The 21,936-nt window shown below is 44.3% G+C and overlaps 1 protein-coding gene across 9 annotated transcripts in view; it reads right to left on the reverse strand.

Annotated features, from left to right (window-relative positions):
- The window catches only part of LOC309496988 (stonustoxin subunit alpha-like), a 253,685-nt gene that overhangs the window by 228,938 nt on the left and 2,811 nt on the right, over window positions 1–21,936 (reverse strand). For 2 of the 9 annotated variants that reach the window (XM_082167207.1, XM_082167203.1), the window contains exons 2-3: window positions 4,667–4,759; window positions 2,455–4,176 (exon numbers count right to left, since the gene is read on the reverse strand). The exons of the other annotated variants lie outside the window; for them this stretch is intronic. In XM_082167207.1, coding sequence (XP_082023333.1) covers window positions 2,455–4,176; window positions 4,667–4,757 — 1,813 coding nt within the window. In that variant the 5' untranslated portion in view covers window positions 4,758–4,759. The remainder of the gene's footprint in view (window positions 1–2,454; window positions 4,177–4,666; window positions 4,760–21,936) is intronic. 9 annotated transcript variants of the gene reach the window in all.

Consider the following 21,936-nt stretch of genomic DNA (forward strand, 5'->3'; position numbering starts at 1 on the left):
TTTTAAGAACTCTCAAAATGGGGGATTGAAGGATTACAAATATGTTTAAGATCTGCTGATCCTACTTCCTTACATAACATCACATGAAAAACTAAGGTGAACTACACTGTATTGGGCATTCAAGGTGAACATGATGGCATCAATTTACTGATTAGAAGCCAGCTGTCTAAACATTGTAATAGTCAGGGGTTTTGTTAGTCTTTGATCTTCCAACTAAGAGTTGAACTGTGTGTGAATGTTTACCTAGTCTTAGTTCCCGTGACCATTTGTGTTTATACCATTTGGGGAAGTCAGTTGGGGGTAATTGCCTCTATTGTCTTTAGATGATTAGATTTAGTGATCATCTCTAAGGCTGTGTGTAAGGTCAGCACCTATAAGACAACATGTAAAGTTACATTAGTCAGACTGTTTGGACTTATGCTTGAACGATATCCCAACGTCTCCTGGTTTCTGCGTAAAAGTTTACAACAGAGGCCATGATGGACAGAGGCCAAGGGGCAAATCTGGCCAGGATGCCGGGGTTACACCCCTACTCTTTTCCGAAAGACATCCTGGGATTTTTAATGATTACAGAGAGTCAGGACCTCGGTTTAACGTCTCATCCGAAGGACGGTGCTCTTTGACAGTATAGTGTCCCCGTCACACTTCAAGTTGCATTCAAGAGAATTTAGAATCTAAATATAATGCATAAATAATTTAGCTTACATATTTAAATTATACTGAAGAACATATACAACTAAACAGTATCAAACTAGCTCCAACATGACAATGATTATTATTAAAGAATATAAATAATGAGATTTGCATTAGTTAAATATATTAATCATAATAATTTTGTTTTCAGGGATGACTGAGGTCTTTCTACAGTGGGCTTAAGAGTCAACAGTTTTTGTGTGTTAATTAGATTTTTTTCTTGTGTGTGTATTTTGTTTATTATTGTTATTGTTTATTCGTTTATTTTATTTTTATGTCAGCTATAATGTCCGATTGGTTTTCATACAGAGCAATGTACATGTCACTTGTTCAAGGCTTTGTATTGCTTATTGTGAATGTCATATGATTAAGAACAGTAGCCTACGTTAGACATCAAATACATAATATACTCTGCGTCTTTAAGGACTATTTGTAACAACATGAACGAAGGAAATAATATGTTCATATATACAGTCAAATGGGAAACACTTTCCAACATATTACACGTTTAACTATAGCCACATCTGTTAGGAAATATGGTTGTCAATACCAAAATTGACTATGTGAAGGTACAGTGAGGAAAATAAGTATTTGAACACCCTGCTATTTTGCAAGTTCTCCCACTTGGAAATCATGGAGGGGTCTGAAATTGTCATCGTAGGTGCATGTCCACTGTGAGAGACATAATCTAAAAAAAAAAAATCCAGAAATCACAATATATGATTTTTTAACTATTTATTTGTATGATACAGCTGCAAATAAGTATTTGAACACCTGTCTATCAGCTAGAATTCTGACCCTCAAAGACCAGTTAGTCTGCCTTTAAAATGTCCACCTCCACTCCATTTATTATCCTAAATTAGATGCACCTGTTTGAGGTCGTTAGCTGCATAAAGACACCGGTCCACCCCATACAATCAGTAAGAATCCAACTACTAACATGGCCAAGACCAAAGAGCTGTCCAAAGACACTAGAGACAAAATTGTACACCTCCACAAGGCTGGAAAGGGCTACGGGGAAATTGCCAAGCAGCTTGGTGAAAAAAGGTCCACTGTTGGAGCAATCATTAGAAAATGGAAGAAGCTAAACATGACTGTCAATCTCCCTCGGACTGGGGCTCCATGCAAGATCTCACCTCGTGGGGTCTCAATGATCCTAAGAAAGGTGAGAAATCAGCCCAGAACTACACGGGAGGAGCTGGTCAATGACCTGAAAAGAGCTGGGACCACCGTTTCCAAGGTTACTGTTGGTAATACACTAAGATGTCATGGTTTGAAATCATGCATGGCACGGAAGGTTCCCCTGCTTAAACCAGCACATGTCAAGGCCCGTCTTAAGTTTGCCAATGACCATTTGGATGATCCAGAGGAGTCATGGGAGAAAGTCATGTGGTCAGATGAGACCAAAATAGAACTTTTTGGTCATAATTCCACTAAACTTGTTTGGAGGAAGAAGAATGATGAGTACCATCCCAAGAACACCATCCCTACTGTGAAGCATGGGGGTGGTAGCATCATGCTTTGGGGGTGTTTTTCTGCACATGGGACAGGGCGACTGCACTGTATTAAGGAGAGGATGACCGGGGCCATGTATTGCGAGATTTTGGGGAACAACCTCCTTCCCTCAGTTAGAGCATTGAAGATGGGTCGAGGCTGGGTCTTCCAACATGACAATGACCCCGAAGCACACAGCCAGGATAACCAAGGAGTGGCTCTGTAAGAAGATAGATTAATGCAAAGAAATGTGCATATGACACTCACCTGAAGACTGTATGGGGCCGATGGTGTCACTGGCTTCACTCACTCCCACTTTACCCACTATCCTGTAGCGGATCAAGTACTGCTTTCCAAACTCCAATCCAGTCAGATTAAAGTCTTGCTCAGATGTGTTTATGATCATCCACTGTTCCTCAGTGCCAGAATCTGCTTTCTCCTGCTGGTACTCCACTCTGAACTTCACAGTTTCTCCAGTTGGGGACTTCTGCAGTTTCAGGGTCACACTGTCCTCCAGGACCTTCATCACTTCTGGTGGAGGAGGCTTCGACACGGGCTGGAACTGTGTTTCTGTCAGATTCCCTGATTCATACAGATATATAGAGGAGCCAGGATTGGAGGGATCAGAGATGGCAGAAATAATGAATCGATATCTCTTTTCATCTTTATTAGCCTCTGAAAAACTTCTGAAAAGAGTTAAGTTCTCTCTCATCTTTGAGCTGACACCAGGATTGTTGTGCCACTCTTCTGATACTAATGTGCTATAATTGTGTTTCATTCCCACATCTAGCTCTTTAAACTCGTCAGATTCCAGAAACTTCTTCAAGGTTGAAAGATACGGGTCTTCATATTTCAGAGATGTGAAGGTCAAGCACACCACAACATCAATATTAGGATTAAAGAGGATGGTGTTGAGACGGTTTGAGTCTTCAGTTTTGATTCCCTCCAGTATCTCGGTGTGAGAACTCAAGATGTTAAGTTCAGCCTTTGCATGATCTAACCACTGGATAAGCATGCTAGCATTAAAGGGGGAGCTGTAGTGGATCTTCAGGATGTCTTCCAATGAATTTTGCTCCATCTCTCCTCCTCGAATAGCAGGCAAGACCTTGGCCACTGCTTTTAGGAATACCATTTTGTAAATGTTAAGAGAGCTCTGAAATAAACGGAGCCTCTCTTTGATGTCTTTGAAAACATTTACCAGAGTTCTTCTGGAGAAGTCGTTGCATGTCCTCTCTACTTTTCCCAGCCCCTCTATTATATCTTCAGTGTTGGAAACCAGACGTGTGGTGATTTCTCTCTCCAACTGAGAAGCTTTTGTATCCAGTAGAGAAAGAGGATAGAGCCAGACTTTTATTGGAACTGCATTCTGTGGATTGTCCTTCAGTATAGTGGGGAGCTTCTTGTACACCTCTAGGGCCTCCATGAAAGTGGTGGGGTTCTGCTCAAGGTGGACGTCACCATAAAATGTGCAGGAGATGCTCTCAGCCATATTCTTATGACCATCTGTCATTTGTAAAGCTCCTTGTCTCTCAATAGAAAATCTAGGGATGTTCTTGACCATGACGTTTAGTTCTCCCTCAATCTCCTGCTTTTCTTCCTCTTCTGTAAATGTCCGATCAAACACCATGATGGCCTGAGCTCCGTACAGTACAGCCGTGACCACATGAGTTGCAGTTTTCTGGTCAAAGACCTGAGGGTAAGTGATCTGACCCAGATGGCTCATAGTGAGCTGTTCAAATCTTGTGGTTTCACTGTAATTCATTGTAACTCTAGACTGTTGGTTTGAGGATTTGGTGTCACGCAGGAACTTGGCAGATCCTCCCACCTCCACCAGCCCTCCCAAGAAGCTGGCCTTCAGGGAAGCACTTAGATCCAGGAGACTGGACTTACTGGAGAGAGAGTCGAAGCTACTGAACTTCAAATCTGTCTTGGGCTGTGGACGGGTGTCCAAATCTTCATTCAGTGACTTCTTATCCCACAGAGTGACACCTGAAATGTGAAATGGCTTAAACAGTTAAGTCAAGTCAAGTCACCTTTATTTATATAGCACTTTTTACAATACAGATTGTTTCAAAACAGCTTTACAGAGAGAACAGAAAAATAATGCAAAAAAGTTTGTTTCTAGAAGAAAATAGCACCATCGTCCAGCTTAAGTTCAGAGATGGTTCATTTTTGTTTAAAAAAAAAGGTATTCATTTAATTAATATATATATATATATATAGCCGCTCTGGAAAACAAAATGTGACGTCATCGTCCAGCACAGTTCAGTTCTCATATAATAATGTCAATGCAGGCAGATCAATAATATTGTTGAATATTAACGTGTGAGGACGCAATGTCAACATGCCGATTTTGTATCTATAAGACTACTAATTTAATAGTTGTGTCCTTTCTCTTAAATCTCTAAATTACCACATTGTTGATTCACATTTGGGTGAAAAAGAGAGTAAAAAGCATTTTAGTAGGTACTGTACACACCTGGAATGAAGGTATCTTTGCGGCAGTCATACAGCATACCAGGATACAGAGGTCTTCCTAGAGCTGCCACTTCAATGGTCTGTGATCCCATGGCTGCAGGAAATAACAATGAACAATTATTATACGCCTGTTTAACCGAAGCTAATTTGGGAGGGTTTCTCCCATCCCAGTACAATGTCCAATATCCCAAAAGTCCACAAAGATTTTTAATTTCAGAGAAATTCCAATTTTTAATCATGGTCCGTCCAGAATAAAATGTGATGCGATCTGGGAAAACCCACCACATGGTGAAATTTTACCTATTACAGGTTTTGATATCATATGGATGCTGGTATCAAGCCCTTTCCAAACCTGTTTTTATTTTTATCATAGCTTATTGGTAGCAGAAGTTATGTTTATCTGAAGTCGGCCGATCTCTATGATTTTCTGGAACGGAATTTTGAGAAAAACTGGTTTAAATAACTGTCACCGTTGAGACGCGTCCATCTCGCGATTGTTATGAAACTGCGTGACATTATAGTTTTGGATTGGCGCGAAATGCGCCACTATACACATTCACTGTACATGTATGTGGTTTATTTTAAAGGTAAACTATCTTTGTAGTGTTACGAGACGGACAGGTGTATGGTATATACGGCGATTGTTTTGTTTTTTTCACCTCTGCCAGGCGTTAATGGTCGCATAGAATGCATTAGAGAAAGAGAGTATTTTCAGCTTGACACTATAAATCGCTGTTTTTCTGCACTAAACAAGGGAATTTTGCCAAGATATTTTCAGAGATAAGAGAAAAGATGTTATAGAATAATAATTTAATGGAAAAAAAAAATTGACAAAAAAACTGACATTCAAACTATTTTGGAATTTACTGAAAACGGCCCAGCGCGACATCCGACGGGTTTTCCCAGATTGCATCACAAATGTCGCCTGTCAATGACGCAATATCCGCACTAACCTTGGTTTCCGCAATATCACGTGGACAAATGCGGAAGTGGTGGTTAGAGCTGTTGTGTACATCATGGATCACGATTACTCTTTGGCGAGTATTGAAACTCCAACAGAACGTAAGCATCGATATGAGGAGACATGCAGAGTTTGTGACAAGCGGAGGAATAAAACAAGGATAAATATTGGCGTGGTGTTTTCGAGATGGAGAGAGCTTCGCGACGAACTTGGGCTTGACAGAGACTCTGCTCTCGCGTGTGTATTAATAAACAGGTAAGCAAATCTATGTTTTTTTGTACAAGAAAACTTAATAGTCATGTATAGTACAGATGATTTTAATAGATATGAATTACACCACATTCTTGTACATTGTCACTTTTTTTTATCAATAACGTTACCGGTTAGAACATAATGTGGCATATGGATTATTGAAAATATTTAGCCATTACTTGCAAATACTGTGGGTTCGTTCCAAATAACTTTTAGTATGATTATTTTGAACACGTAAAACAACACAGCATTAACCATAAACACGTAAAACGTACTCGGTTACTAACGTAACCTCGGTTCTCTCTAGAAGAGGGAACGAGTATTGCGTAAGTTGCTTACGCTACGGGTAAAGTCATTTTTTCTTTTGCAATAAAGCCATAAAACACACACTGGACAGAAGATAGCAAAGACAGAGCACAGGACTTTGTCCTGTCCAATCTTTTCTCCTTCCTTATCTCTGCACCCCCCTCTCCCTCCTCCCTTCCTCTTCTCACGAGACAAATCACCAAAAGATGTCTCCCCTCTCCCCCAAAACCAGGTGCTACCCCCTGGGGTACATGAATTGACCCAAAAATAAGCACAGAGATTCTGGAAAATACACAGAAAAAGTGACCCGGGATTTGACCCGGGTTCGTTTGATTGACAAAGACAAAGAATTATCTTTAACATAAGTCCAAGTACATTAACGCTGAGTAGTATGAAAAAGCCTCCAAATATCACATAAATCATTCATCTCTATTGATTTAACAAGACAATTCTTACTGGCTCCATGTGGTTCTTAGTGGTTTCTGTCTAGAGTTGGATTTTCAGTGCAGATAAAATCACCACCTAGGAACATGTAACCATCAACACTACAGTTACTTATTACAGTATTTAGAGAGTTTAAAAAGACCACCCTTTCTGTGTCTACAGTTGGAGCATAAACACTGATGAAAGTCATTTTTTCACTTTCAAATACAGCTTGTATTTTTAACAAGCGACCTTCAATGATTTCTTCAGTAACACAAGAAATGGGTACAAAATCCCTAGAAAACAGGATACCAACTCCACCACTGTTACTACTCTTATGACTGAGGATTTTCAAAGGGTAAAATCATTTGTAGCTTGAATCTGATATTCATTTTTTGTTTTTGTGTTAGTACATTATAATTTCACTTTTTTTTTCTCTCAACGCACATATAAACTAAATTTCCCTAAAATTCTAGTCCGTGTGTTTTCCTGCCTCCTGTGATACCTAAATCTTACCTAAATCTTCTGAGGGCCAGTGATTAGGTGGGGTTTCCAGGCAACATTTTTACCTATTAAAGCATCACACAAGTGTTAGATGTGCATAATGGCAATTTCCTCGGCACAATTGAACTTTTGTCACATTATGATGCACTCCTTAAACACCACTTGGATAAAATTAGGAATGAGAAGACAGGAATGAGGCTGACACATCAAGTTGTAACAACAATGACTTTGTGTTGGGGAATTAATTAGCTCAAATTAGCGGTAATATTCATCAATGTGAATATGCATCTGTTGCTTCCATAAATTAATTTATTCAAATTAGGGAATAGGTCACAACCTCGGCTTGTATCAGCGATTACACAGTTACTTGTAATAATCACTGATAGAGACGGGTAGAATTTACTCAATTTGGGGGAATTTGAGGTAAAAGTTGAAGACTGTTCATTTATCACACAGATTGGCCGTCCAGCAGACAGAATGTATGATTCATGAACAGAAATCGGGCGTCTTTAACACTGATAGATAACACTTTCTTGTGGCCACAAAGAAGATAATTATCTTCGTGTTTTAGACAATTTTAGGTTTCTTTTAAGAATAAAAGAAATCGTAGAGCTTATAAGGTAAGATCTGCACTACTCAGGGACTCAGAATTTGAAACAAAACAGGCAAACTTAATTCAAATGATTTAACAAAGTTTATTTAAACAAGCTAGCGATTACACAATCATTTAAAATCACGCAGGAGTAAAAATGCATAAACAAAACAGGCAATATAACGATCGTAATACAGGAATACAACAAAATAAAAAGGTTTTAGAGAGAGATTGGGAGAGGGAGAGAGAGAGAGAGAGAAAACTCAGCGAGAGGAAACTAAGTTGAGATACGAATGATTTTAGGTGTGTGTGTGAGAATGGAGATGGTAGCGTTTGTAAGGTGGGTGTGTCGCTCCGTGAGCACGTGGTAGTGTGTTTATCTCGGCACACGTGGGTGAGAGTGTGTGTGTGTGTGTGTGTGAACGTGTATGTTTGTGTGTGTGAAAGAGAATTTAGAGGGAGAGATAGAAACAGTTTCAGTCATTCACCACAAAACCCCAACGTTTCTCAGTAATATTTAGGCAACTTTAAACAGCATTTCCTTCAGATTGCAAATTTAAAAGATCTACGTTACTCTGTTTGAAAGATCGGCCTTCCGTGGGTGCGTTCGTCTGTGTTGGAAAAGACACCTGGATCACGTGGTCACAGCGTTCTGGTTGCTATGGCGACTTGAAGCGAGCGAAGACTCAGCAAAGATTATCTTTAGCCTTAAGTTGGTTTTGTGGGTTGGTTTCAGAAGACTATACTGAAGTAATGGTAGTTCTAAGAAAAGACTTGGAAATAAAAGGAAAATAAAAGCGAGCGGAGCTTCCTTGAGGGAAGGAGGCGTGTCTTCTTTCTCTCTGGCGGACTGCGATGAGAGGAAGAGGGGCGCGCAATTTTAAAGGGCTAAACTCACGCCTCCCTCACGTACGTGGGCCAATCGTCTTTAACAACGTATGGGCCCACCTCCTGACGTTTTGAGGTCTATACGCCTCCTTTTCCGCGGGGTTTTGAACGATGAATTCGTCCATAACTTAATACCACTGGTATTTAATAAAACAATGCATTCTCTGATATTTTGTGTTAAAGATTCAGCATCGTTGTTGTTCGTGGAACACGGCAATACCGCGAATGACAGTTCTAATATCTGAAATCAAGGAGGTACATCATTTCTTGTAATTGTGGACACCACAGAGTGATTACAGGCCAACAAACTACATAGGCATAATATTTGGGACAGGGGATCAGACACACATCAAGAAAATACATTTAAAATATTTCATACAAGGATTTGAGTCCCACGTGGTGGACCTGCGTGTGTTTCTGTGTGTGTGTGTGTGTGTGTGTGTGTGTGTGTGTGTGTGTGTGTGTGTGGTGTCAAACAGAGTTCACACCATGCGTTGAACTTTTGGCTTTCCGAGCCGGGGAGGGTGAGGGTGTAAATGTGTGTACGTGCGTTTGAGTCCTTGGATTGATGTATTAGGCACAGACCACATGTTTTGGGCATCTGGTCTCTAAAACACTGTTTTATTGTCGTGAAGAGTTAATTAGTGTCTATGTGTAAATCAGTGTCCGAGGGACTCCCTAGGGGGGAGTGCTTTCGGGATCGCTCTCATTGGTCAGCGTGAGGCTCTCCCGGCCATAAACAGACGGTCTCTGTTGGTTTAGACGTAAGAGATCATGTAGAGTGAGAGATAGTCAATGATTTACACCATTTTTCGGCGCCGTTTGGGCTGCACGTCTTGCGTAGAGCAATCTCAAAACAGCAGAGGTGTCGTAAATGAGAGTTCTTTGGAATGTGAGAATAGCTTGAGTCAGAGCGAGACAGGGGTTTTGTAGATTTAGACTGAATTAATTAATTTGATTTAATCACCATGCAACTGGTGATCTGCTCTCCGTTACATTCCCCCTTTTGATGAGTCGACCGGGCGTGTATGGGCCTAGTCGAGTCATCACGGTAACAACGGTCAGATGGCAGGTGCATGGATGGGCGGAGGCTGCACACGGGTGTTGCTTAGGACTGCAGCGTGAGCTCGATGAGGTCTTCAGCTTGCTCTAGTGGGGAGTCATCCTTCCGGAGGTTTCTTCTGAAGCCGACGGAGACTGCCTCTGTGAGCTTGGCTGTGGAGGTTCGAATTGCGTTGATCCTTCTGTACAGGATATAGGCCAAACCCAAAGCTAGGGCGTGTCCGAGGATGCTGGTAATGCACAGTGCGGTATCAGCGGCTGTCCATGTTTGTACCACAGGTGAAGTGTTCAGAATGGGTAGTCGGGACAATGCTTGAAGGGCTGAGTCCAGGGGAGCTATGTCGATAACTTGTGGCCCCCCTTTTTCAATCCAATCTTCCAGTTCGGGATCTAGAGTGAAATTGCGGTTCTTGAAGAACGACGGAATTTCTAGCTCGGCTTGGTACTCTTCACTTGGGAGGTGGTACAAGGCCAGGTCATCTAGGTGGAGGATGGCTCCTCGTGGGACTTGAATCCACATGCTTTGGTTGAGTTTAGTTTGTATTGGCCTCTTTTTGTCTGTCCCTACTACGGGCCACATATCCTTTAATTTGATTTCGGTGGACCCATTTGAGAACGGGTTCTCTTGGTCCCCGTTTAAGCTGGATCTGGTATGCTACAGGAGAGAGTTTGTTCACAATTTCATGTGGTCCAGTCCAGTGAGGCAGAAACTTTTTTGACAGTTGCTTGGGTGGCAAGGCGAAACTGTAGTACAGGACTTTGTCGCCCACACTGAGTTCTTGGTGTGATGCCTTTTTGTCGTAAAAGGCTTTCTGGCCTTCAGCGCTGGTCTTCAGGTGTTGCTGAGCGAAAGCGAAAGTTGTTTTCAAGTGCCTATGGAGCTCGTCCAGATATTGGGACGTAGTATAGGCAGTGACGAGGTTGTTGTCTCCTGGTTGGTACAACAGGTGTAAGGGCAGAGTCATCTGCCTCCCAGTCATGAGTTCAAATGGAGCCACCCTGGTGGATTCCTGTGGTGTGGCTCGGATAGCCATCAGCACCAGGGGAAGTTTCACATCCCAGTCTTTCTGGTTAGCCGACACATATTTTCTCAACATGGCGACCACCGTTCGGTTAGACCTTTCTACCTGTCCGGATGAGATCGGATGGTGACTGATGTGAAGTTTGGCTTGTACCCCTAGAATTCTCCAGATCTTTTGCATGATCTCTGCGGTGAAATGGGTACCTCGATCTGAATTGACTCTCAGTGGCAACCCGAATCGGGAGAAGATGTGGTTCATCAGGAGATATGCCGTTGTTTGGGCGGTGTCGTTAGGTGCTGGCAAACACTCTACCCACTTGGTAAACTGACACACCACCGTGAGAAAGTATTTGTTTCCTCTGCTCGATCTGGGCAGCGGTCCCACCCAATCAATTTGGAGATCTGACCAGGGAAATGTGATTCCTCTGCGTTGCAACGGGGCTCTGTGAGTCAGGTTTGTTGGGTGAAACTGGCAACAGACCAGGCATTCTCTCACATACTCTGCCACATCCTGCTGCATACCTGGCCAGTATGCCACTTGTCTAAGTGTCTCATACGTGGCTCTGGTACCGTGGTGCCCCGCGTAAGGTGCGTTGTGGGCGTGGTTTATCATCTCCCCCCTTTGACATCGGGGCACGACAAGCTTGGGCGAAGTGGTGTCATCGGTGACAAACCATAAAATGTCGTCCCGCACACGCAGCATGTGTCTGCTGTTGTGTAAGTGTCTGAGATCTGAGTTATCAGTGGTGTCAGACGGTGCGATTGGGTTGGGGGAGGGGTCTTTGAGGTGGAGAATCATAGTCTTTATGGCAGTGTCTGAGGCTTGCATTTCAGCAAGGTCGTTGTTTGAAATTTGTGGGGTTAGTGACAGCATCTGCGAAGCAGGTGCAGTAGCAGGTGATGGTTTCTTGCTTCGGGTTAGCACTGCTACGTCGGGGGTGGGTGAGGGTTTCGGGGAATTCCACGGTTCACCGTGTAGGGCGCCCGCTTTTGCGAGGGCGTCAGTGTGGTCATTGAAGTCTTTGTCTTGGCCTGGGAGTTTGGAGTGTCCTTTTACCTTTTTCCAGTACACGGCGAGATCGTGTGTCGTTGTGATGTTATCACATTCCTGGAACAGGTGTTGGTGTTTTACAGGCTTGTTGTTAGCAGTTTTGAAACCATTCTGTTTCCAGGTCTGGAGATGGCATACAAAACTGAGTCTGGCATAGTTAGAGTCTGTGCAGATGAGAAGTTCTTTGATGTTGTTTGATGCTGCGATTTGCAGAGTTATGAGAATTGCTGCGATTTCTGCATACTGTGATGACTTGGGGCCTAGCTTGAAGTGTTGTGGTGGGCATGGGTGGTCGTTCACCCACAGTACCCCTGCACCTGCTTTTAGGATGCCCTCGCTGTTGTAGGAGCATCCGTCCACGTAGGCTGTGGGCATGCCTTCGCACGCATTCTTGTCAAAGTACCTGTGGCAGGTCAGTGGTGGTTCTTGGGGCTCAGGTGTGTTCAGCGTTGCGGCAGGAGAGTTGTCAGAGCAGTTTTGACAGGCCGCCAAGCCGTTACCTAGAGCGGATTTGTGGTTTTGTGCATATCTTGCCTCGACGTTTCGTCCTTGGAGAGCCATTAGCCATGTAGCAATGCGTGAATTAGTGACAACGCCGTCGCGGATTCGCTGGCTATTGAGGAACATGACGGGCTGGTGGCATGTTTCTATGATGACTTTTTGTGCACCAATGTAGTTGGAGAAGCGCTGAATTGCCCACACTGTACAGAGTAAAGCTTTCTCACAGTCTGAGAATTTACATTCTGGAGGGAGAAGTGTCTTGCTGGCATATGCGACTACCTTCTTGTCTTGGTCATGTTGTTGGTATAGGCCAGCACTGAGACATTGGTTTGAAAACCCAGCTTCCAGGTGGAATTCTTTCTGTGGATCAGGGTAAGCAAGGCATGGAGCTGTGCATAAATGTCTTTTTAGTTCTACCATAGCGTGTTCTTGAGCATCTGACCAGACGAAAGGGCAGTCCTTTTTCAATAAGGTCGTTAGAGGCCTGGCGATGTCTGAGTAGTTTTCGATGAACTGTCGGGAGTAGTTGCAAACTCCCAGAAAGCTTCGAAGTTCTGAGACGTTAGTGGGGGGCTTGATGTTTTGAATGGCATGAATACGGTTTGATTGTGGTTCAATGCCATGTGGTCCAATGAGCAAGCCAACGTAATTGACCTTGCTTTTACACCATTGTCCCTTGTGGAGGGCTATTTTGGCGCCGGCAGCAGATAACTGGTTTAAAACATAGTCAATTTCTTTTAGGTGGTCTGCCACCGTCGTGCTTTTCATAAGCACATCGTCGACGTAAATCAGGTTACCTCTCATCCTGGCGTCTGGGCATGCTTTGTTCAGGAATATGTTGAATTCAGCTGGTGAGTTTGCATATCCGAACGGACACCTGTTGAAGGTGTACTGTCGGTTGCCGAACGTGAATGCCAGCTTGTGTTGGTCGTCAGGGTGTACTGGAATGGTCCAGAATCCAGAGGCCACATCGAGTGTAGAGAAGATGGTGGCTCCTCTGATTTGTGGGATTTCCTGTTCCAGCTGAGTCATGGGCCATCGTGACAATGGCACCTGTTGATTTAATTTGCGATAGTCGATGGTTGGTCTCCACTTTCCATTAGGCTTGAGAACAGGCCATAGTGGCGCAGAGTATGTGCTGTTGCAGGCTCGAATGACATTTTTCTCAAGCATTGATTCGATGATTTCCCGCACCGGTTCGTGTGAGGCGATGGGAATCTTGTATTGCTTGACAAAGGTGGGCGGAGCCTCAGGGTGCGTTGGGATACGCACTGTGTGGAGGTCCGTAAGACCACAGTCTAAAGAGTCTTTCGCAAATGATTCTTTGAACTTGTATAGGACTTGTTTTAGTCTTTGGCGGTCTGCATCATCCTGAAGGGCATCAGCATCCTGTAGAATTTGTTGCACTTGCACTTCGAAACCTTGGTATGGTTCCTCTGTTGGTTTGTCATCAGTCGGGTTGGTTTCAACCGGCACGGCAGGTGCGTCAGCTTCACTGACGGGCTGGTGGGAGACTGTGTACACTGTGAGGTGTTGATCCTCCGTCAGCTCTGTTCTGCACACACGGTGTTTGGCTACCGACATGACAGATGTGATGGCAATGAATTGGAAGGGTGCTGTGAACAATGTATTGTCAGTATGTCCCTCAGGTATCAGTGCAGGTGGAATAGGCCCTATTACGGGTAGTGTCAGTTCAAAGTCATGAAAGTCATTACTGACTAGCCATCCCAGTCGGTAGGCTTTGGGGATGTTGATGTCAGCTGCTGTGCAGTTGTTGAACAGAATGTAGACTACCCGAGATGACACTTCAGTGAGGGGTGTGGCTTCGAGGGTGAGTCCGAGTTCTACACATTCAGGTGAAGGTTGGAAGAAAGCCAGTGTGTGGTTTAGGGTTTGGCCCTGTCGCAGGTGGAGGCGCACGGCGACGCCTTTCGTGTAAGCAGGTACGACTGTTTCTTGTTCGTTGATGAGGGTGCAGACTTCAGGGATGGTCTGACCTGACAGTAGATTGTCATGACTGATGGGAACAGGTGGCAGTGAAATCAATGGGGCCCATACAACCTCATTAAACATGTCCACATGAGCCTTGAGGCGAATCAAGATGTCTGCTCCAATGTAGACGTCGTGAGCTGGGTCTTCCAGGATCAGGAAGTAATGGGTCAAGTGCCGGTGATTCCATGTCAAGTTCAAGGCACAGATCCCTTTGGCAGATGTCAATGAGGTTGGTTCTGGGTTCAAAGGGAAACGGGTGCGTTTACAGGTGTAGGGCAGGTCTGGAGTCTTTTCGAGAATGGCATTGAATAGTGACAGGCTTATAGCTGAGTTGTCTGCCCATAGTGCCAGGATAATGTCTGTTGCGGTTACGTCCTGCAGCTGCAGGGGAGTTTTTACCTGGGGGCAGTAATTATCGGAGTCTGGCGTTGTTCTGAACGTGCAGAGTAGCGAACTTGAACCCTGAACAGCTGTGGGGATTTCATCCTCATGTCTGGCTGAGGGAATTTCCACGATCCTTGTGGCTTGGCATTCTGGCTCAATGGATTTGTGCGGCTGGAGGGGGAGGGGTTCGCGCACCTGAGCCCAAATTTGTAGATGCTTGAAGTCCAACAAGGGTTCAAAACGGTCTAGCAGGTCCTTGCCTATGAGAAATTGATAAGTGTTCACAGGGGAAATATACACAGGGTGGACTACGCTCATAGGACCGATTGCCAGGTGAATGGGAGCTAAGTTCTTTAGCTGGATGTCGTTCTTGCTGTATGACTGCACGTTCAGCTCACAAGTGTGGAATTTAAGAGTTCGGTTTTGTCTTTGCGCTTCACACTTGAGTTTTTGAAATAGTTGAGCAGAAATTAGCGTTAGGTCCGAACCTGTGTCCACCAGGGCTTCGAGCTGCATTTCCTTTTCTAAGGTGATGGTTAAGTACAGTTTTCGTGCCACTCCTCTCTCAATAAGGTTGCCCAGGAGTTGTGGCATGGGCTCTTGTGTGTTGATTGACAAGCAGTGGGGGTAGGTCTCTAGTGTCTCGTTGTTGGTGCAGATTACTAGGACAGCGCTGTCTGGCATTTTGTTGTGAGAGCTGCTGCAGTCTTGTGCAGGAAGTGTTGTTGTCAGCGGGAGGGAGTGAGTTGAGCTGTCATTTGGTGATGCAGCAGCGAGTTCGATAGTCTTTGGTTTGACAGCAGTGTTTTGCGGGGCTGTCAGTTTGAGGGAGTGAGTGGAGCTGTCATTTTGTGATGTGACAGCGAGTTCGATAGTCTTTGGTTTGACAGCAGTGTTTTGCGGGGCTGTCAGTTTGAGGGAGTGAGTGGAGCTGTCATTTTGTGATGTGACAGCGAGTTCAGCAGTCTGAGGTTTAACAATAGTTTCCGGTGGGCTGTCAGCGTGAGGAGCATTGGTTTCAGGCCTGTGGGCTAGTCATGCGGTGTCTGGTTTATCTTTGTCTTCCTTGTGAGGTTTCTTTTGGACAAGATTTCTCAGTGCTCTTATGAGTTCTGCTTCTTCGGGCGTGGCTGCACTGTTTCTGTCGGGTGTGGGCTCCATTTTGACTTTACCGTTGTCATGTCGAGATGGGTCCCTTGGCCGTTTATCTGGGCTTGTGGTTCGGGGAGATCGGGGTCGGCCCCTTCTGGGGTTGCGGTCGGCTTCCCAGCTGCCTCCGCCTTTTTGGTTGTGGGGGAAGCGATGCCGGTCCCAGGATCCACCGAAACGATCATTTTGCGGCCTTGGGCGGACACCCCCCCGGTTTCGCTGTCCTCTGCCGGCTTGGAACGGTCGGGACTGTTTGTTGCCGGGTTCGTAGTTGGCAGGCTGTGCACCCTCCAGGGCAAGTTCTGGACCGGGCGCAGAGACGGCACACACTGTGGGGTATTTTACAGGTTTTTCAGACACAGTCTTTTGTTTTACGTACGCTTTGTGGGCCAGGTCACGTAACTGTTGAATTGACAGGGTCCGTGGACAGACTAGAACGCCCAGGTGCGCACTTTGACTTGGGTGGAGATTCCGCAGAAAAAGCGTTTTGAAACTCACGTCCTCTTCCATGTGTGCCTCATTCCTCGGTCCGAAGTAGGCGAGCCGCAGACGTTCGTAGTAGGCTTGCGGCGTTTCCAGACGAGCTTGTTTGAGGTCCATTGCCGCAATGATGCCTTGGTCCGAGTCTGGATCAGAGAATTCACGGATCAGGGCTTGTCGTAATTGTGGATAGTTCGTTTTAACGGATTCTGGCTGGCGATCCAGGAAACTCCTCACGATGCGCCCAGAAGTGGTCCGAAGGAGATATAACTTGTCCCAAGTCGTGACATTGTCCACAGTTTGCAAGTGAAATTCAATATCGGTTAAATAAGAGTGCACGTCGTTGCCACCTGCTGGATTTGGGTTGAATGTAGGGATGTTTCTTGCCAGCTTGTCCAGTTCTTTAGAGGCTGTGCGGTGACTGGTGGCTCGTCTTTCCGGGACGGGTCCAACAGGTGAGATAGTGTCAGGACGTGGGCTTTCCTCTTCTTCTTTAGCTTTAATAGTTTGGCTGTGAAGTGCAGGTTCGCGGGTAAGGAGAGACGGGGTGGTGTGTGTCTCCCCCTCCCGCTTATCTTGTAGGTCGTACACATGTTTGAGTTCACAGTGGACCATGTCCAGCTCGCCCTTAAGCTCATGTCTTTGTTGGATGAGCTCGTCAATTTCAGCTCGGGCTTTCTGCAAAAATGTTTCACAAACTTTGACTCTAGCGTCTCTGTCCGTTAATTCTGTGCGTGCTCTTGCTAGCAGATCCTCTCCACGTAGCAGCTTGGAATTTAGGGCAGCCGTGGTCTGTTTCTCCGCCTCCACTGTCCTGTCCGTGTCCAGACGCAGGTCCTCCAGGGCCTGCTGTAATCTTTCCACTTCCTGTTGTAGTCTTTCCACTTCCTGTTGCAGTCTTTCCACTTCCTGTTGTAGTTCCGGGTGTGTTTCCTCCTCAGTTCCCAGAAGTAGCTCGTCCAGTTGTTGTTGTGCCAGCTCCTTTTGTTTGCAGGCCTCCTTTAGCTGAGTCTTTAGTCCAGCGGTGTCCTTTTCCAGCTTGGCTTTGTCCTTTTCCAGCTGGGCTTTGTCCTTTTCCAGCTTGGCTTTGTCCTTTTCCAGCTGGGCTTTGTCCTCCTCCAGCAGACGTGCCTGGGACACCAGGTAGTGAGAGAGACTCCCGATGAGGCGACTCCATTCTTTTGAACTGTAGGCCTGCGTGGGGTCCTGGGACATGATCTGGTCCACGTTGTTGTCCAGTTCCTGTTGGGTCAGGAGTTTTGGGTCACCGAAGTCTTTGGATAGACATCCGGAAGTCATGGCGGACAGCCAAGCTTCTAGGCTACTCCAGTGAGCCGCAGGGCTGGATGAGCGCGACATGTTGACTCACTGTAGGCGAGAGAAAACACAACACACACACACACAAGAAGGGCCAATGCAATCGTGTCGTGAAGCTAATAAACTATAGGACGGTATGCCGTCTATAGAACTTTGGGCTAACTGACTTTAGACAGTTAGGCGGGTCAGCATAGGACCCGGAATAGAGACTGTTCAGTTGTCCCTCTATTACTTAGCTTTTTGGGGTCTCGTTGGTGCACTGAAAAACAAGTTACCACAGAACATGCAAGGCCCGAGTAGGCGAGGATTTGAAGGGGAGGAAGAAACAGAAATTGAACACAAAAACAAAAACAAAAATATCAGTGATTTGATCTGGGCTGTAATTTGGACACTAATAGCACAAAGGATGTGCCTTGGGGGAGATATTTAAGGTTATGTGGCTTATAGTGGGAGGCAGAGTTTTCTTTTTTTTTTTTCCAAATGATTTAGTCTTACCTGAAATGGACGGAGGTCGCCCCGGCCGGCCCTCCCCGAGCGCAGTCAACCTTCCTGGCGCCCCGAACACCTGGCCGCCGTGACCTTGGATTCTCCGTTACTCTGCTCACGGACACGACCCCTCAAACAGGGTGACTTTTAACACAATCCTAGTAGTTCCGGAGATATCAACCAACCAAACGCAATGCAAAGGTGGGTGCGTCACAGAACGGTGGCAGGGTCTGCCTAGTGTTTGCGCAGCGGTCCCAACAATTGACTCTTGCGTCGGTTTTTATGGCTGACACTCCGAAGCACCGGATTGCTGAGGTCACGCACTGCGTGCCGCCGCCCGTGACAGAGGTAAGAGAAACTCAAGGGTCACCGCACGGTCAGTGTCGGAAACGTCAGTCGGGAGACTCACCCACAGAGGGCGACCCGGGACTCCTGTAGTCCACTGCAAGTGCTGAGATTCTTGCCTATAAGAGCCACAACATGGAGTGAAACAAGGGACTCTAAAGTGAATTAAGATTTCTTGCTTACACCAAATGGGTTATGTGGTAAAACAATAATAACAAGGTAAAACTTCGCAGAGAAAAAGAAAAAAAAAAAAAAGTAAAATTAAACCAACCTTGAAACGGAAAAACCGAATTAAAAGGGTGTATGGTCTTGTCAGTTAAAGGTGAAACAGAAGATGGTTAGCGGTTTCTCGATGTAGGTGGAAACAGGAGAAGCGGTGCGGTAGACCACTGTAGTGGTTTAATAGAGCCTCTAGGGGGCGCTCTTCCTCTCGTCGGTTCGCCTTAACTGTTGGACACACTTAAACTTTTAATTCAAAATTGGCTTAAAATCAAATCCAAATAATCCTGAGGTACCTTAACAGAGAATTCGAATGGTTATTTATAACAATCAAACAACACTTAAGTTATTTTGTAATGATTACAAACTAATCATTCGAAATCAGCATCTATGGAATGAAATTCAACAGAGTAAATTTGTAGAAAGCTGACTTGGACAGGGAGCTTCCACTAGGGGGCTCTGTCTTTCTCAGGGGTATGATGATTGGAAATAACCAAAAAAAATTTTTTTTTTTCTTTTAGAAATGGAAGGATTTCAACAACAAAATAAAATAATCACTATAACATTGAAGTCGTTATTAAATGATTATTTAAAAACGGGAGTAAACCCAAACAGAATCATCAATGTAGATTTAAAAGTGGAAAACACAGCAGGGTATAGTGACCCCGAGGAGAAGAGGGATAGTTGACCTGGAGGGGTGTGGCCACGTGGGGCACTGTCCTCTTCCGGGTGAACTATCAGTGCTTTTGGATTGAGACACTCTATAATTTCCGGTTTCCTTTCTGGGAATCTAAATTCACAATAAAATGTCTCAGTTCAAAATACAAGGGTTGTTTTAAACGAACTTAGCGAGCTGTAAATACAAATATGTATTTAAACAGCGTCTTAGATACTTACGACCGCGAATTTATTTATTTATTTTTTATCACCAAAAATCAAGGCGGAAGGAAATGGCCGACGGGTGTTTACCCCGTCGTCAACCACGCGGTGGCAGTGTTGCGCTTACGCGGAACAAAGACACGAGGTGGTAAATTTAAAACATGAGAACAATACACGCCTGTAGGATTGACTTCAGCAATCGCAATTTCACGCGTGCAGGCCTTTTACAAACACACAAAAAAAATCACACTGCAACTAAATTCTTTAAAAAGGTCACGCAGACCTTTTGCAAACACATAAATTACACTGCAAATAAATTCTTGAGAGATCACGGCGGATCTTTTGTTTCTGTTCTGTGCAGAAACTATAACGCGGGTTTTTTTTGCTGGTTAGCGAAGCCAGTGGTTTAACCCGTAATGTGTCGTAGCTAGCGACATGCAATAGAATATTCTTTCTGACCGGAGTAGCTTACTTTGCTCTCGGGATTTACAGAAGTACCGGTAACAATGCCTGATGGACTCCTTTGTTCCAACACAGGTATTAAAACAGAATTACATGTACGGTCAAGTAAAAGAGATGTTTATTTTCCTCTAATTTTGGACTCGCAACAATACTGTAAACTTAACTGCAGTTTTTCTCCACGACCAGACTTAACTGGTGGGTTTATGGCTTTTTGCCCTTTGATCAGTTTTTCGAGTCGACTTATTCAGTAATTCAATACTTATTCAGTAACGTTACAAGATTCAAACGCGCACAAAAACGTTAAACTTTCAAAAATCACACATGAATATCAAATTGCACAATTTGTATCAAAACTGAGTATGAGAGTGCCCGCATTCAAAAAACCAATATTTATGTAACAACAATGACTTTGTGTTGGGGAATTAATTAGCTCAAATTAGCGGTAATATTCATCAATGTGAATATGCATCTGTTGCTTCCATAAATTAATTTATTCAAATTAGGGAATAGGTCACAACCTCGGCTTGTATCAGCGATTACACAGTTACTTGTAATAATCACTGATAGAGACGGGTAGAATTTACTCAATTTGGGGGAATTTGAGGTAAAAGTTGAAGACTGTTCATTTATCACACAGATTGGCCGTCCAGCAGACAGAATGTATGATTCATGAACAGAAATCGGGCGTCTTTAACACTGATAGATAACACTTTCTTGTGGCCACAAAGAAGATAATTATCTTCGTGTTTTAGACAATTTTAGGTTTCTTTTAAGAATAAAAGAAATCGTAGAGCTTATAAGGTAAGATCTGCACTACTCAGGGACTCAGAATTTGAAACAAAACAGGCAAACTTAATTCAAATGATTTAACAAAGTTTATTTAAACAAGCTAGCGATTACACAATCATTTAAAATCACGCAGGAGTAAAAATGCATAAACAAAACAGGCAATATAACGATCGTAATACAGGAATACAACAAAATAAAAAGGTTTTAGAGAGAGATTGGGAGAGGGAGAGAGAGAGAGAGAGAAAACTCAGCGAGAGGAAACTAAGTTGAGATACGAATGATTTTAGGTGTGTGTGTGAGAATGGAGATGGTAGCGTTTGTAAGGTGGGTGTGTCGCTCCGTGAGCACGTGGTAGTGTGTTTATCTCGGCACACGTGGGTGAGAGTGTGTGTGTGTGTGTGTGAACGTGTATGTTTGTGTGTGTGAAAGAGAATTTAGAGGGAGAGATAGAAACAGTTTCAGTCATTCACCACAAAACCCCAACGTTTCTCAGTAATATTTAGGCAACTTTAAACAGCATTTCCTTCAGATTGCAAATTTAAAAGATCTACGTTACTCTGTTTGAAAGATCGGCCTTCCGTGGGTGCGTTCGTCTGTGTTGGAAAAGACACCTGGATCACGTGGTCACAGCGTTCTGGTTGCTATGGCGACTTGAAGCGAGCGAAGACTCAGCAAAGATTATCTTTAGCCTTAAGTTGGTTTTGTGGGTTGGTTTCAGAAGACTATACTGAAGTAATGGTAGTTCTAAGAAAAGACTTGGAAATAAAAGGAAAATAAAAGCGAGCGGAGCTTCCTTGAGGGAAGGAGGCGTGTCTTCTTTCTCTCTGGCGGACTGCGATGAGAGGAAGAGGGGCGCGCAATTTTAAAGGGCTAAACTCACGCCTCCCTCACGTACGTGGGCCAATCGTCTTTAACAACGTATGGGCCCACCTCCTGACGTTTTGAGGTCTATACGCCTCCTTTTCCGCGGGGTTTTGAACGATGAATTCGTCCATAACTTAATACCACTGGTATTTAATAAAACAATGCATTCTCTGATATTTTGTGTTAAAGATTCAGCATCGTTGTTGTTCGTGGAACACGGCAATACCGCGAATGACAGTTCTAATATCTGAAATCAAGGAGGTACATCATTTCTTGTAATTGTGGACACCACAGAGTGATTACAGGCCAACAAACTACATAGGCATAATATTTGGGACAGGGGA

Source organism: Leuciscus leuciscus (genome assembly GCF_965113295.1).
Source record: "Leuciscus leuciscus genome assembly, chromosome: 4".
Lineage (NCBI taxonomy): Eukaryota > Metazoa > Chordata > Actinopteri > Cypriniformes > Leuciscidae > Leuciscus > Leuciscus leuciscus.